Source organism: Astatotilapia calliptera, chromosome 17 (assembly GCF_900246225.1).
Source record: "Astatotilapia calliptera chromosome 17, fAstCal1.2, whole genome shotgun sequence".
NCBI classification, from domain to species: Eukaryota; Metazoa; Chordata; class Actinopteri; order Cichliformes; family Cichlidae; genus Astatotilapia; species Astatotilapia calliptera.
The window spans coordinates 22016507-22031703 of record NC_039318.1 but is presented as its reverse complement, the minus strand read 5'-3'; the positions used below and the strand labels follow the sequence as shown (position 1 = coordinate 22031703).

General features: G+C 41.5%; 2 protein-coding genes across 4 annotated transcripts in view; one reads left to right on the top strand and one right to left on the bottom strand.

Moving 5' to 3' along the window:
• The window catches only part of usp44 (ubiquitin specific peptidase 44), a 12773-nt gene extending 10474 nt beyond the window's left edge, over positions 1-2299 (top strand). For both annotated transcript variants that reach the window (XM_026147487.1, XM_026147488.1), the window contains exons 4-6: positions 585-693; positions 887-1137; positions 1996-2299. In XM_026147487.1, coding sequence (XP_026003272.1) covers positions 585-693; positions 887-1137; positions 1996-2120 — 485 coding nt within the window. In that variant the 3' untranslated portion in view covers positions 2121-2299. The remainder of the gene's footprint in view (positions 1-584; positions 694-886; positions 1138-1995) is intronic.
• Positions 2300-4797: 2498 nt separating this feature from the next.
• metap2a (methionyl aminopeptidase 2a) lies at positions 4798-12875 on the bottom strand. Of its 2 annotated transcripts, none has more exons than XM_026147121.1 (11): positions 12674-12875; positions 9847-9948; positions 9672-9749; positions 9463-9565; positions 7500-7661; positions 7217-7398; positions 7020-7114; positions 6840-6936; positions 6055-6158; positions 5760-5875; positions 4798-5677 (listed from the first exon to the last, which is right to left on the bottom strand). In XM_026147121.1, the coding sequence occupies exons 1-11, from the start codon at positions 12828-12830 to the stop codon at positions 5425-5427; spliced, it is 1449 nt and encodes a 482-aa protein (XP_026002906.1). In that variant the 5' UTR covers positions 12831-12875; the 3' UTR covers positions 4798-5424. The 2 variants fall into 2 exon arrangements, with proteins under 2 accessions (XP_026002906.1, XP_026002907.1); XM_026147122.1 differs by having other exon boundaries at positions 9672-9734.
• Positions 12876-15197: the final 2322 nt, after the last annotated feature.

The window sequence follows — 15197 nt, the reverse complement described above, 5'->3', positions numbered from 1 at the left end:
TGTGACACTGAAACAACAAATGGAAGCATTTTGGTGACTATAAAACATGTTACCAGCGTTTCATTACGTTGATGCCGTGCTTTTCGCTGCCGTGCGGTGTAAGTGCCGTGCAGCACTCACACCGCTTAGCTGAAATCCAAGCAAACTTCCAATTCCCTACTATCACAGTGAGGGTAAGATGGGTAAAATGATTGGCTGCAGTCTTGACTGACTCAAATGTTGAAAGCCTGTAAGTGCCTGTCGTGAAAACAAAACAGGACATGGTGGGGACATTCCGGTTTGTAGGCAGCAGCTAATAAAAAATAAACATACCCAACAACGGTATCCAGGAAATCAAGGACATGTTTTCACACTTCTAAATGAAAGCATTTAGAAGTGTGGTTCCTTCAGGACTAAACTAACACAAATACCTGCACTGCTTCTCAGATCTACTCTAAAATGTTCATGTAAAATGGCGCCTTTATCGCTCTGCAGCAGTTTACATAATCACAGGGTCACGTGACCGCTTTAAAGCTGCGTCGACGCTCACAAAAAGTGATCTTTGTGCTGTGTGTCAGCTCTTTCCTCTCTCCACGTGTGTGCAGCTGCCAGAAGACGGGCCTCATCCAAGCCAGTCATTCTGACCGAAGCACAGAAGCAGCTGATGGTCCATAAACTGCCTCAGGTCCTAAGGCTGCACCTCAAACGCTTCAGGTGAGGAGACGTTAACGCCTGTGGAGTTGATTGGATTAATATAACCGTGTCTTAAGTGTTAACTCAAATTTTCACTTTATTATACATGGATGTGACTTCTAGAGACGAGACTCTAGTAAGAACACTAATAACCTTCAGCTGTTCTTAGAAGATCACCCCTCAGCTTTTTCTCTGCCTTCTGATTGGTCCTCAGGTGGTCTGGGAGAAATCACCGGGAAAAGATTGGAGTCCACGTCAGCTTCGACCAGCTCCTCAACATGGAGCCCTACTGCTGCCGAGAGCCCTCACCCAAAGCCATGCCCTACTCCAGTCCCAGCAGCCCCAGCGCCGCTGGCTCGCCCCGCTCAAAGCACTTCCTTTACGAGCTCTCGGCCGTGGTGATGCATCATGGGAAGGGCTTTGGCTCTGGCCACTACACTTCCTACTGCTACAACACAGAAGGAGGTGAGTCATTTTCTTTACTTCTTTCTCTGTGTTTGGGTTTAAGCAGGGAAGTGTACACAGCAGTGAATGCCCCGGTCACAGGAGGATTAATGCTGTGGGAACTGTTCCCTTCATCCTCTCAAAATGTCCACATTAAAGTCCAGAGGTTCCTCTGCCACAGTGAAATGCCACTGAAAGGATTCTCATGAGATTCATGCTCAGGATGAATTTTATCTTGTCAGAACGAAACGTGGAGTCATCGTCGCCGAAAGAGTCAAACTAACGCCTCATATTCCTGCAGAAATGATGACGTTCCCTCCTCGGCCCTCTCAGCTGTATTTGCAGGTTATTAATAGGACACGAGGAAGCTTTCAGGACTATTGTTCCAATTTTACCACCTGATTCATTCACTGCTGCATGTGAATAAGGTTAAATGTAGTTTAGTTTCTTTCCTGCTGATATTTATATACATGAACTTCTGTGTACGCTGAGATTATGGTTAGGCTAAGTTAATCTTTGTTTTCAGTAACTGGCACAAGGCTTTTTGCTAAATTAAACTTCAGGTATTTTATTTTATTAAACTTAAAATTAGATTTTAAGTTTTTAAGATATTACCAGGTTGTGTTGATCTTAATTTTCCCAACATCTTGTCATGTTGAGTATTCAGGATGTGATTTTGATACCAGTTCTACAGAGTAAAAAACAAATATGTGCTCCATGGGGTTAAAAGTAGAATTTGAGTGCTTTTCCAGTTGTTTAGCCAGTGTCCAAGTATGTGGCTCTGTGGGAGCGGGATCTCAAAAACCAACCCCAGTAAACAAACGTGTTGTTCCAAACACATCTGCTCATCTGGGTAACTCGTCCCTCCTCTTCCTCCAGGCTTCTGGGTTCACTGTAATGACTCTAAGCTGAACGTGTGCTCGGTGGATGAGGTCTGCCGCGCTCAGGCCTACATCCTCTTCTACACGCAGCGAGTATCTCAGGACAGAGACCGGCCGCTATAGGACTACACCCCTCTGTGAACCCCGCTGCCACCTCCCCAGCAGCCCGACTACTCAGCGAGGTGACATCAGCACAGCCCCACCTATCGGTCTTTCTCTTCCCTCTTTCTTTGGGCATTTTGTATCTGGGAGGTTGGGTCTTTTTAGTCTATTTTTCTATTAAAAAAACAAAACAAAAAGGAGGTGAGAGAGAAAGGACTCGTTTGTAAAGTTGGGTTCTGCTTTGTGAACTTGTTGTATATTGTGTTTATATGTAGGTATTTTTTTTTTTAAAAGATTATGTTTGTGATTCATGTACAGTTGTATTTTATAAAGAAGAGAGCGTCAGCCAAGGTGTCTGTGTCAAGCAGCCAGTAGACTTTGGTCAGGCATGACTACATACTCTACAGCAGGGGTGCCCAATCCCAGTCCTCGAGATCTACTATCCTGCAGCTTTTAGATGCATCCCTACTCCAACACAGCTGAATCAAATGGTTTGATTACCTCTTCAGCATGCCATCAAGTTTGGCAAAGGCCTGATAACAAGCCATTCAGTTGATTCAGGTGTGTCAGAAGAAGGATGCGTCTAAAAGCTGCAGGACGGTAGCTCTCGAGGACTGGGATTGGGCACCCCTGCTCTACAGGTATGTCTGCTTACCTGTGCGCGAGGCTTGTTGATTGTAAATGCTGTGTTTTGGGGTTTTTGTTTGTTTGTTTTGTTTTATAAATCAGCTGAAATGTTTCTCAGTCACTTTAGATAGTCAACACAGAACTGGATGTAGGGTTATAAACTGTCATTCACTCAGTAGAAATGGCCTCCGTGTGTCTGAGACAGGTAAACATTTTCACAGGCGTTCATCCCGATTCCTTGCCAAAAAATGCACTAATGTGTATAGTGCAGGTTTTTAGTGTTGGTTGTTTAAAAATCTGTACACGAGCAATGTTTTTCACTCTGAGGCAGACCTCAAGCCAAAGTATTTGCGGGAAGTATTTGGAAAGCCCTGCTTCTCCTAAACGGTTCAGTATTTTATGGAGTTTTTAATGACAGCTACGAATGAGTGTGACAGGGCCACATTAAGAAGGTTAGATTTAGAAAATAATTTTGAGTGATGTTGAAATATTATTCTAGAAATATAGTTAGAATTTTGAGAATAATTTTGCAATACAAAAACATTTGAGAATAAAGTCTACATTTTGAAAAACATTGGAATAGTTACAAGAATAAAGTTGGATTTGAGAATAATGTCAGAATATGATTAAAGTAACTTAAAAAAATTAAATACCAATCTGAGAATAAAGTCTGTATTCTTTTGAAAGAAAGTCAACATTTTGAGGAAATTAGTCCAAATTATGAGACTAAAGTCAAAACACTATTACTGAGACTACAAAAGAAAGCATTTCTCTTTTAGTACACAAGTTTTGTGATATTAAAGGTGAGGACTATCTTTTCAGGGGGAAAAAATACAAGTAAAATTGAATGAGGCCTACAGCTGTGTTCTACTCGAGAGCTTTATTCCTAAAATCCCAGCTTTATTTTCAGCATGCTAAGTTGTAAATCTACATTTTCTTACTTAATGTGGTTTTTGGTTTAATATTTTTTTATTTGGCTCAGTGCTGCCCCCTGTCTGCCTCAGAATGTAACTGCATAACCGTAAACCATCCCTGACTAGGCAGATAACTGCTGTACTTGAAAAGTGCCCTTTAACAAAATAATCTATTTTTATAGTTCATATCAATTCAGCAAAGTGGGAGTCCCACACAGACCAGCATCTAGATTATGAATGTACTTTTTATACAATTCTCAGAGATTTTACAAAGGAGGCCATCGACTGTTTTAAACGTTTTATACAACCACTTTGTTCCAATTGTTGAAAACCACCAGCAGTTAACAGATTTCACTGTTCAATTATCTTCCCTCTGAGCAGAGGGGAGTCGAAGCACACTTTGTGGGTTTGTTTTTTTTTTCCTCTGTCCGCAGTTCTGTTATTTGTTGGCATTTTGGTTACTGCTCCATGGATGCGCCGTGTGTAAATTGATCGAAGTTATACTATGCAAATTATTACCTCAATTTTTTGTTTTTTCTAGAAAAAAAAATTACCTCAATAAATGAGAATATTTTTTCATTTTTCTACAAAAGATGCCCGTCTGTGCTTCGTTATTTACCTTCAATCTACAATGCATGAAAATTCCCCTTATTGAAGGGTATTAGAAGTTTTATTGCCAGTAACAGTCTCCAGTCTTCATGCTAAGCTTAAATAAGCCATGTTAACCTTTCTAAGTGGTAGCATCCTACTTACAGGTATAAAACCATTTACCATTTTTATAAAATTAACCGCTGATTAATCAATAAGGTTTAATATTTCACTAAACCAAGTCTAAAATAAGCATGGCTGAGAAGGTAGCCTAACTTTACCTGATTTTTTTGTTTTTGTTTTTTAATGTTAACCACCGTGTGATAGAGTAACGCTATTACCAGTTACTCCTAAGGACACCCCAACATCCCATGAAGTTATGTTTCCCCATCTTGTCTGAGCAAAATAAAGATTTGGGTTTGCAGAACTTTTGGGGGCTTCCTCTGTTGTAGGAACAAAATTAAGAAAATGCACCGTTTAGGTTTCTTGCACAAAGTCATCAGTAGGGAGCCCACAAATGAGCAAAATTATTTAGTTAATTTTCTTTCTTATAAAAGCATTATCAGGGAGAGTTTGAAAATGAAGCATTTTAATCTGGAACAGAGTGGCAGCAGCCATTTCAAAGAAACTTTACAAATACCAAAGAACCGATAAGCGGAGGGCCATAGTGCAGAGTTCCCTCCTGTTGCAACAGAAGCCAAACATAGAGCTGCAGGTTACCGGTGTCTGTATGAATATCTAACTACAAGACCACCTCTTCCCCAAGCTTTTAAATGTTAGGAACAGTCTGCAAAGACTTTGGGCCATGCCAGCATGCAGGCCTGACCACTTCTTTAAGCCATCAGTGGCCTTGGTGCTTCATTTTAACAGAGCACCAAAGCACCGAAGGCTCAAAGTGGAGAGAAACTCTTTGAAAACTGGGGTTGCACTAAATTCAGCAGCAGCTTAAATGTAATATTTTGCAATATGATAGTCCTGATGGAAACTGGAAAAAACAAAAAGCTCTATCCAAGAGAAAGGTGTGGGCTTGTTTCTTTAGTTGTGGTTGATGGCGGAGCGCTCAGACAGCTGCTTCTCCTTCCCTGAAAGCTGTGCACTGTCAGCGTCTGGCATCCTTCACTTCATCCCCGAGTTCTCCAACAGGTGCTGTGTGGTAGTGAGGGGGCGGGGTCTGGTGGTGCTGGAAGGTAGGGGTGTCAGTAGTCGTCCCCCCGGCTCACCACCTCCTTGCAGGTGGGCCTGAGCAGGATGGTGTGCTCGAACTGAGCGGTGTAGCAGCCCTTGGTGTCGCAGAGCGGGGGGTAGGGGTCCACGATGCCGAGGTCGCACAGGTTCTTCAGGGCCATCAGGTACTTGCTCTCGCCTAGGCGGTCCAGCCAGCGCCGGCAGAACGCCAACGTGCCGAAGTTCTCGTTGATCACATTCAGCAAGTGCTTCGCTCGCGGCAGCCTGGAGAAGAAAAGGAGTCAGTGAGTTACTGCTAACCAATACGCTCCCTGTCCAGGCGAGCTAAATAAACACAGGCTCTCACCTGATAGGGACGTGGCCGACGTCAAAGTTTTTCATGTAGTGCGAGCACTCCATGTCGTCGTGGACCACGCCTTTACCCGTGCTGCCGAACGTCTCGATGGCGTACACCTCGCCCTCCTGTAGAGCGACACCCGAGTCAACGAAAATAAAATCGTCAGAAGTGAAGCTGAAGGTGCTCTTCAGCTTCTTTTTACAGCGTTTAGTTTTTTTTTACTTTTTAGAAATTCTGATATTGCGTTAGAATCACGTGCAGTGAGTAAGTTGATCAAAATGTGAGGAAACCAGGAAGTACTCGCCTCCATTCTCGTCGCTTCTCCTCCTTTAACGATGGGCACAGTCTTTCCAGCGTGTATCCTGTACTGACCGATGGAATGACCGTTCAGGTTTCGGATGGGCTTCACTGCAACGTAGGGGAAAAAAGACGAAATGTAAGTTTTTCCCAGTTTTAAAGTGAAAATATTCAGTTTGTGTACACACCGGCACACAAATATCAGCAGAGGAGAGACTCCGTTGTAGATTTATATCTTAGAATAATGCCCTGAATCTAATTTTTCATGATCGGCATATTCAAAATTTTTGGTTCAATGTCCTTTTTGATGCAACTCTCCACCTTTATCCAGACTTGAGACGCCTTGTGGACACGCCAGTTGTTGTTTTAATAAAATAAGAGTAATTTGTTTAACTCTCTTGCTGACTAGTTGCACACGTCTTTAGTAAGCACTGGGAAATATTTGAAGCTCTTCATGTCAGTTTTTTACAGGAGCTACGCAGAGTTTAAAATAATGTCTGAGCTCTGATTTTGCTGCATTTAGAGTAAAAGGATCACAGAGGGAAAAATATGTGAAGCTCTGTCATGCGAGAACGACCTCAGATCATTTACATGTTGCAGATTTTTGCTCTTTTCTTTATTTTTTTGCTTAAAAAAACAAAACAAACAACATAATTCAGATGAAACAGAAATGCACGAGTCTGTGAACATTACCACACGAGTCATGGTGCACGTGAGGGTGGATTTTCACGGATAGCATAAACTACTGTTTTCTATAAAGTTGAGTATCCTGTAATGACAGTGTGATCTCACCCTGGTATGTTTTGCCATCAAGCTCGACCTCGTAGGACTCCATCACCTCTTGGATTGCCTCTCCGACATCACACAGGCGCACATCGATGCCGGCGTTCTTCAGAGGAGAACAAACATGTTTCAGCTGCAGGATCCACAAACACACACCAACTAAAAACGAGGCGTCCGTTCAGGTCTTACTTTGATTCCGGTATTGGTGGCGTCTTTCACGGCCTCCAAAAGCTTGTCGTACTTTGGGTTAAACGTGACGGTGAAGGCACAGTCAATGATTCTCCCTGCGGGCAGACACCGGAAGAAAGAAGCACACCGGTCAGCATCCAGTGGCTGATGTATTTTTAAACAGCAGTAAAAGAAGCAGAAAGGTTCAGTCGGCGTACCGTTGATGTGAGTGCCAAAGTCGATCTTGCAGACGTCATCGTACTGGAGGACAGTGGTGTCTCCAGCGTTGGGAGTGTAGTGAGCAGCACAGTGGTTCAGGGAGCAGCCGGTGGGGAAGGCCAGGCCGGCGTTCAGCCCGTTCTCCTTTATCAGCTTACGAGAGCAGTCCTCCAACCGCTCGCTAATCAAAACAGAGAAGGGCATCAGCAGGAAATCCAAATCTTCTCATCTAATTCCAAAACAGCCGCCTCTACGAGCGACAGAAGATAAAAGCAGCCTCACCAGATTTCGATCATGGTCATGCCAGGTTTCAGGAAGCTGCGGACATGCTTCCGGACCTGCCTGTGCGCCTCGGCCGCCTGCCTGAAGTCGTTCCACATCTCCTCGTTAGCTTTATCCAGCACCCGCTTCTCCTCGTTGGTCATGCGTGACACGGCGCTGCGACTGGGAGGTGAAACAAAAACAGCAGCGCAGCACGTTCAAGCATCAAATTTGGATTCAGTTACAGTTTCTAAAGCTAATAAAAACATCTGGAGACCACATTCTTCATGAATATGCACCTGCTGAAACTACTTAGTTGAATGTTTTTGTCTTTACTGGAAAATACAGAGTCTCTCCTCTGTTAAAGACAGAGATGAGTGAGTAATTTTTCAGATCACAAGATTAAAAAGTGTTTCCCAGAAAGAGGAAATAAAGACTGCGATATAAACACTGCACAGTGTGGTCCACAGCTTGCTGCAGGAGCCTCACATGTAGAGCCTCACATGTAAAACCTCTGATGTAATTCAGCCAGAAAACACAGGAACAAGAAGGGAAGGCAATGGAAGTAAAAACAGATTAAATGAAACCTGCACACCTCAGGAACACTCAGAGGAAACCACTAAAGAAGTCCTTCCATGCTAACTATTGTTACTGTTAGTACCACTCTGAGTGATACTAACAAAAAGAGAATAAGTTAAGATTTTGAAATATTATTCCAGAAATGTAGTTAGAATTTTGAGAATAATTTTGCAATACTATTTCAGGAATAAAATCAAAAATATGCATTGCAGGGAAATCCACGTCTATTCCAAGAGTAAGTTCAATAGGGCTGCCACAAACAATTATTTTGATAGTCGACTAGTCACCGATTATTTTTGATTAGTCGACTAATCAGATCATCATCCATTGGACGTACAGCGTACAGCTTATTGCACCAGCAGCATCTGGTCTTATATAACTATCATTAGCTTACAGCTTGAAGTGTTTGTGCTAACTAAAAATAAAGACAAGATGGTAGTTTATTAATTTTTAATGAAATTTGCAGATTGTTTCGGTGAAGTTTAATAAACTCCTTGCTTTCTAAAATATAACAGGACACCGGAGAATATTCTCCAGCGTCTCACACTTCTGATGATCAGCTGTCTGCTTGAAGTTTATTTAGCTGTGCAAAAACTATAACTTTAATCTCAGCCAAACCGATTTACTCAGGAACAAATAAAATACTAAAGAAAGCCAAACAATAACATTTTTAAGTTATCTAAGTGACTTATATATCATGTTTAACCTGACTAGCAAAAAACGGCGGTGGGTTTGAAAACGATTTGCCGGGAGTCCGGTGTTCTCACGGCTCTAGTTAGCCTTGCCCCCGCCTAGCTAACGAGCTAGTGGGTAACAGACGTCTCCGAAAACGTCGGAGAGCTTTTGAAAATATGTGGTGTCTTGATAAACTGAGCAGATATTTGAGGTTTACACAGCTACATTCTCGCCTGAAAATATGTTAAACGTTTATTTTGTGACCCAGAAAGAATAATAAGAGTAAAGTTAAAACTAACTAGCTGCCGCCATTGTTGACAACTGCGCTGGGCTGCGCTATGAATTCTGGGACACAGCTTCTTCTTCTTCGGGGTTTAACGGCAGCTGGCATCCTTGTACATGCAGTGCTGCCATCTTCTGTTTCAGTCCGTTATTACACCCTTAAATCCTACTACTCATTCCTGCGTCCTTTGTGATCTTACAAAGCTTCAAACGATGCGTCGACTATTAAATTAGTCGTCGACGATTTTAATAGTCGACATAATCGTGACTAGTCGACTAATCGTGGCAGCCCTAAAGTTCAATTCCCAAAATTAACTCAGAAGTTTTGGAAAAAAGTCAAAATATTATTTTGAAAAAACCCACCTGGCATTTTAAAAGCTAAAGAGATTTAAAAGAGAAGTAGAACTTAAGTCGCAAGTGTAGGTGTGTGTGTGTATGCTCGTCTTACCCATCCTGAACAACAGGGTATTCACATTCCTGTCCAATGGGGAAAACTCCGCTTGGGTAGAGCTCACAGATGGACACAGATGGAGGATCAGTCTGACATTTGGCTGTCAAAACACAACAAAGACTCACCAACAGATGTCTTACAGAAACACCTGGCTCCGGTATAAAACACACCGAGTCTGCTTTTCCACTAAAATATCATTAACTCACTTCCTTTCTTCTTCTTTTTCTTCTTCTTCTTCTTTCCTGCAGAGTTCTCTCCATCGTCTCCGTCTGTGTAAGTTAAGACTTTTTTTAAAAAAAAAAACAGCTACTAAATCCAATGTTTACATTTGACCTGTCCACACCACCGCAGGTTAAAGTGTTGATGTTTGACTTCAGTCACCTTCCTCGCCCTCCTCTTCCTTCTCTTTGTCCTCTATCGCCTGCTTCTCCAGCTGTTTGGTCACCTCGGCCACTCCGTCCGCCTCCACCTCTGCCTCAGTGCCTGTAAACAGATGCCAGTGACCCAGAAATGAATCGTTACTCACTACTTTTAAAATATACACCTTTAATGGCCTGATAGGGAAGCAATATCAGGGTTAAAACGAAATAAGATGTGAAGGTCTGAGCCACGCTCTCCTGAAATCTCAACACTATAATCCACAAATGAGGAACATCCTTCAAGAGATTCAAGATTCTTTATGCGTCACATGCATAGTTATACAAGTATAACACGCAGTGAAATGTAACCTGACACGCTCCTCGACTTGTGCAAAAGGGGGGGGGGAGAGGAAGAACATTATATATTATATACATTAGGCGAATGTGCAGTAGTAGCATTGTATGCAGCAAGCAGGTGAATTCTGTACATTAAGTGAATTAAATAAGAATAGACAATCTGAACATTTTCCTGCAGTTTTTGATGGATTAAAGCTTACATCACTATAAAGTAAACTAATAAAAACAAAAGTAACATTTCAATTTAACTCTCTAAAACACCTTCGGTAATGAGGCAGACCTTAAGGTGTACACTAAGTAATGTGACCACACACCTGAGCTCTCAACTTAGCCCAGCTTAATCCTGCTTTAACACAGTTTTCCCTGTTTGATGAACCTCTACAAAACTGGCTTTTATTAATAGAATTGTTAAATGTTCTGACAGGACCTGTGCCCCTCTTTTCACCTGGGCAAAGATCAGGGCATACACACAAAAAAACGAGGGCAATATTAAACCGCTGAAGGGCATGCTGGGTAATGACAGCGTGAAGGTCTGTTTGTGCTCACCACAGCTCTGCACCATTTACACCAGCAGCACTAAGGGCGCATCACTCGCTGATACAGGAGCCAGCGACTTTTCATTGACACTATGCCACAAATAACCCATCAGCCAGGATTCTCCATGACATCACGGCCAATTAGAAAAGGAGGAAGAGCTTAATGACGCCAGACGGTAGCCAGAGGTGTATGGATCAGAGCTCAAAAATTGAGTGAACAGAGTCTTGCTATCAGTTTGGCTACTGCTGGTCTTGTTGGTTAGCATAAATATTTCTTGGCTTCCAAAGCAACTGCATAAATTTGCAAGGGGGCGGGGGGCTACATGCTGATTCAGAGTTAGTGAAGACAGATACAAGAGCAGAGATGGCCTCAGAGAGGAGACGTGTCTGTTGGTATTCAAATAAAACAAGGCTTGTTTTACTTCATTACTGCCTCAGCTGAGTCTGTGCTGGACCTTCTATGTGGGCGGGGCTCAGTCAGCTCTACCCACACAGTTAAAGATAACCAGGTGAAGAAGAATAAGTACTGTTGTGTTATTGTCCTACTTGAAGGCAGTGTTTTTTGTTTCTTTTCTTTTTTCTCTTAAATAAGAAAAACAGATCAGACACAAAGAAAACTGACACCACTGCCCATTCCCCATAAACTTAAAATATGGCTTTTAAATAAATGTCTTCAATTACACAGTGTATAAAAGCTGTATTTTATTTTGTAATGTTCTGAATGTTATTAACTATCTAATAAGTAAGAAAAATATTTTTAACTGCGGCTAATTTTCAAAATAAACCTTCCTCTGTTCTTTTCTTACATAATAAGTCTGGCAAAGGGAGAATTACGAAACAGGAGAGCTTGGCTGAAGCTCGGCGGGGGGAGGGCGGCAGCAGCAGGGAGGACAGCTCCTGGAAGGACTATCTTCCACCCTAAAGCTGCCCTTCCACGACAGAGGGCACGTTTCCCGTGGGGAGCTCCGCTTAAAGCCCGGTGTCCTCGCTGAGGCCCAAGAGGCACAGCGGTAGCCCAATCTGCACTGATCTGCGCCCGCATGTCCAACGAGTAGGACGTGGAGAAGCTGAAACCACTCAACTGCACTGCTTCCGGTGTAAATTTCAGAATAAGATTAGATTAGATTAGATAGAACTTTATTAATCCCTCGGGTGGGTTCCTCTGGGAAGTTCGATTTCCAAAAAAGCACAGCACCGACAGAAGTTACAGAGTTGCAGAATATTATATATATATATAATATACACACACACACACACACACACACACACACACACACACACATATATAAATACAGAGATAATATAAATAAAATATACGAAGGGGATAAATAGAATAAATAGGAATAAAAAATAAAAATACAAGTGAATTGCACATTTCAAGTATTGAGGTCTATTGCACTGTTGACTATTTACAAAAGTATTGTACAGTGAGGTGAAGAGGCACTACAGCTTAGTTGTTCCCCCCTCCTTTGTCCTCCTGTTTCCCCTCCCTCTCCCCTCCAGAGAGGAGTTAAACAGTCTGATGGCGTGTGGGACAAAGGAGGTTTCTGTCACAATGCCTCTATTATGGAAACCAAGAGATGTAAACTAACACTGTCTAAATAATATAGTTAATTCTTCCAATCTTATTCCTAAATCTCATATAACTGACGCATTACAGCTCTTGTAATGCATGGCTCAAGATCTCTTCCTATATGTCAACACATTATCTCACATACTTTATCATGGAAATCAGCATCACAACTTAAATAAATTTCCTAGCAAAAACAAATCACAACTACTTAGCTTTGAAACAATACACGTTGGTGCAATTTAAATATTACATTTATAATTAAAACTTTAACTGTCGATTTTATTTTGAAGCCGTATGCACATATTTCCGGTTTGGTCGCGGCTAACTCGTCCGTCTAACTAACGTTAGCCTGTTAGCACGAGACTTCACCTGTCGTGGCTCACCTGTCCCCGCAGACTTGTTCTTCTTCTTCTTTTTTCTCTTCTTTTTCGAGGTTTCCTCCGCTGGATCGGCCTCCTCTCGGTCCTCCGCTTCTCCGTTCAGCTCCCGGTTCAGGACCGCTTTCTGCTCTGCTACCCGCTCCGCTATTACGTCCGCCATGATCGCAGGCGCTGCTGGAAGAGGAAGCACAAGGGGTTGTGGGAGTCCTCAGTATGTGTTGCCTTCATGGACACCCGGGATTTTTCTTCTTGTTAATAAAACTAATTACATTAATATTTTATTTGTAAGTACAGAGGGACTATGTTTTACTAAAACAAATACACATATTATCTCAAAATATTTAATTATAATATAATATAATTAAATATACTCACACCTAGTGAGTAATCATATATAATTACTCAATAGTTGAGAGTCTTTAATTAATTTAGAAACATTTATTTAGTAAACACGATACAAATGGAAATAATAACGTTTTTTATTATATGTTGACCCACGGGCACTCTAAAAACCAGGAATAGGTTTAATCTCCCTGCAATTTCAGTTTAAATAGTACTTTCAGTGTGGTGGCATATGCTTGAATGCTTAAAATTAATTATTAAATGACCACACCCTTAATGCACCACACACTGACTGCCATGTTTGGTGTTTAGCATTTGTTTAGCAGTTAACTTGTCTGCCAGATGAACGAAGGTATGATTTGGAATATTTTTTATAATGCGCGGAGTTTAAAGACGTTTAGTCAGAAACCGGAGCTCTGTACGCAGCCCCTGAAGGCATCACATAGTAAAACATGCCGAATCAGCTGAAGAGGAGCTTTAACACCTGAGGAACCAACAGATGTGATATACGAATAATTAAAAGGATAACAAACGAGCTTATCACACTAAAGAAGACGAGTTTTTCTTTCTTTTAACACAAAAATATAAAATACTATTTATTTTACAAGTTTAATCCTAATATAAGGACCGGGGAAGTTCCAGAATCCGCCACTAGGTGGCAGTAAACACTACAGTAAACAACCTTTATAAAACAATGTAAACACTATAGTTGTACACATGTTTGCAGCATGTGGGTGGCCTAAGTGCTAGTGGCCGACGATAGTGACTGTTATTGAATGTTTAAGCAGTTTAATTTAACCGTTAAAGCTTTTACATTTTTGTTGTGTTTTTACACAAAAGTGATCAGTTTTTCCTCCTCACTACCTATCAGTGCATTCGATGTGCACCTATACAGCAAATTTTAACTTCTTCCTATTTTCAATAGCAACTCGTGTGATAAATAAAGTTAATCTCAACTAATTTTCTCCCTTATTTAGTTTAAAAGTTTTATTTCGGTACAACTCATTTGGAGATACTGTCTCTGAGTAGCATAGATGGTGTTATTTGTTATTTTCTGCTGGTACCTTAGCAGTTTGAAGTGTTTCTCCAGGATCACTTGAACAGATCAGATTCAGGCTGGCTATGGGGCAAGTCGACAGACAAAGAAGCCTTTATCTCTTAATGATTCAAACCTAAACCATAACAAAACTGTATTATACTGAACAAAGAGCTCAGTATTGCTTCCATGAAATTGAACTTTGTCAGTGCAGTCTCTTTGGAGATTTTAAGATGTCTCATTAAGTCAGAATTGTAGATTTCTCAGGTAAATATCTTGCAGTTACAGAGTAGCAGGTTCTGCTCCTGGTTGTGTCATGAGGTTTATTATAGTTTGTGTTTAACTTGTTTTTGGGAGTGTTTTTTAAGCTGCCGTAAGAAATTAACTTCCCACTTCTGTGATAAACAAAGTTTATTTTAATGGCTCTCCTACTTAATTTGGTATGGTTTATAAAAACTCACCACACACTTTGTTAGGCAAAATGTTCAACTGTTAGTTAATGCAAATGTCCAATCATCCGCAGCTCAGCGCATTTAGGCATGTAGACACGAACGAGACAACCTGCTGAAGTTCAAACTGAGCATCAGATTTTAGTGACTATAAATGTGATTCGGCCTTTGAGCTGACAGAGAGGCAACAGTAACTTAAATAACCACTTTATAACCCAGTTACGAGGAAGAGAATCTCTGAACGCTCAGTACGTCAAATCTGGAAGCAGATGGGCTACAGCAGCAGAAGACCACACCGACCGCTGCTCCTGTCGGCTAATCCATAAAAGTTAATTCTGTTTATCTGGACATAGCGTTTTTAGTGGGAGAAACGTTTTGTCACTCATCCAAGCGACTTCTTCAGTCTGCACTGAAACGTTTCTCCCACTGAGAACACTACGGCCAGATGAACAGAATCAACTTTTTGGGATTTACTTGTCTGGATGATTGAGCATGCATCCTGTCAGCTAAGAACAGGAAACTGAGGCTCCAGTTAAAATAGGCTCACCAAAATAAGACCACAGAAGATGAAAAAATGTTGCCCAAGTCTTGATTCTTGCTGTGACATTCAGGGTTAGAATTTAATGTAAAAATCATAAAAGCATGGATCCATCCCTTCCTTGTATCCATAGTTCAGGTTGCTGCTGCTTGTGTGCAGGAT

Bases quoted from the DNA above. Each gene is read 5' to 3' on its own strand.
- metap2a (XM_026147121.1), bottom strand. From the start codon at position 12,830: ATGGCGGACGTAATAGCGGAGCGGGTAGCAGAGCAGAAAGCGGTCCTG. The intron at 7,662-9,462 runs GTAAGACGAGCA...TTCACCTCCCAG, and splicing joins TACCCTGTTGTTCAGGATGG to TCGCAGCGCCGTGTCACGCA. The intron at 5,876-6,054 runs GCGAGTACTTCC...GTCGCTCTACAG, and splicing joins GAGAAGCGACGAGAATGGAG to GAGGGCGAGGTGTACGCCAT.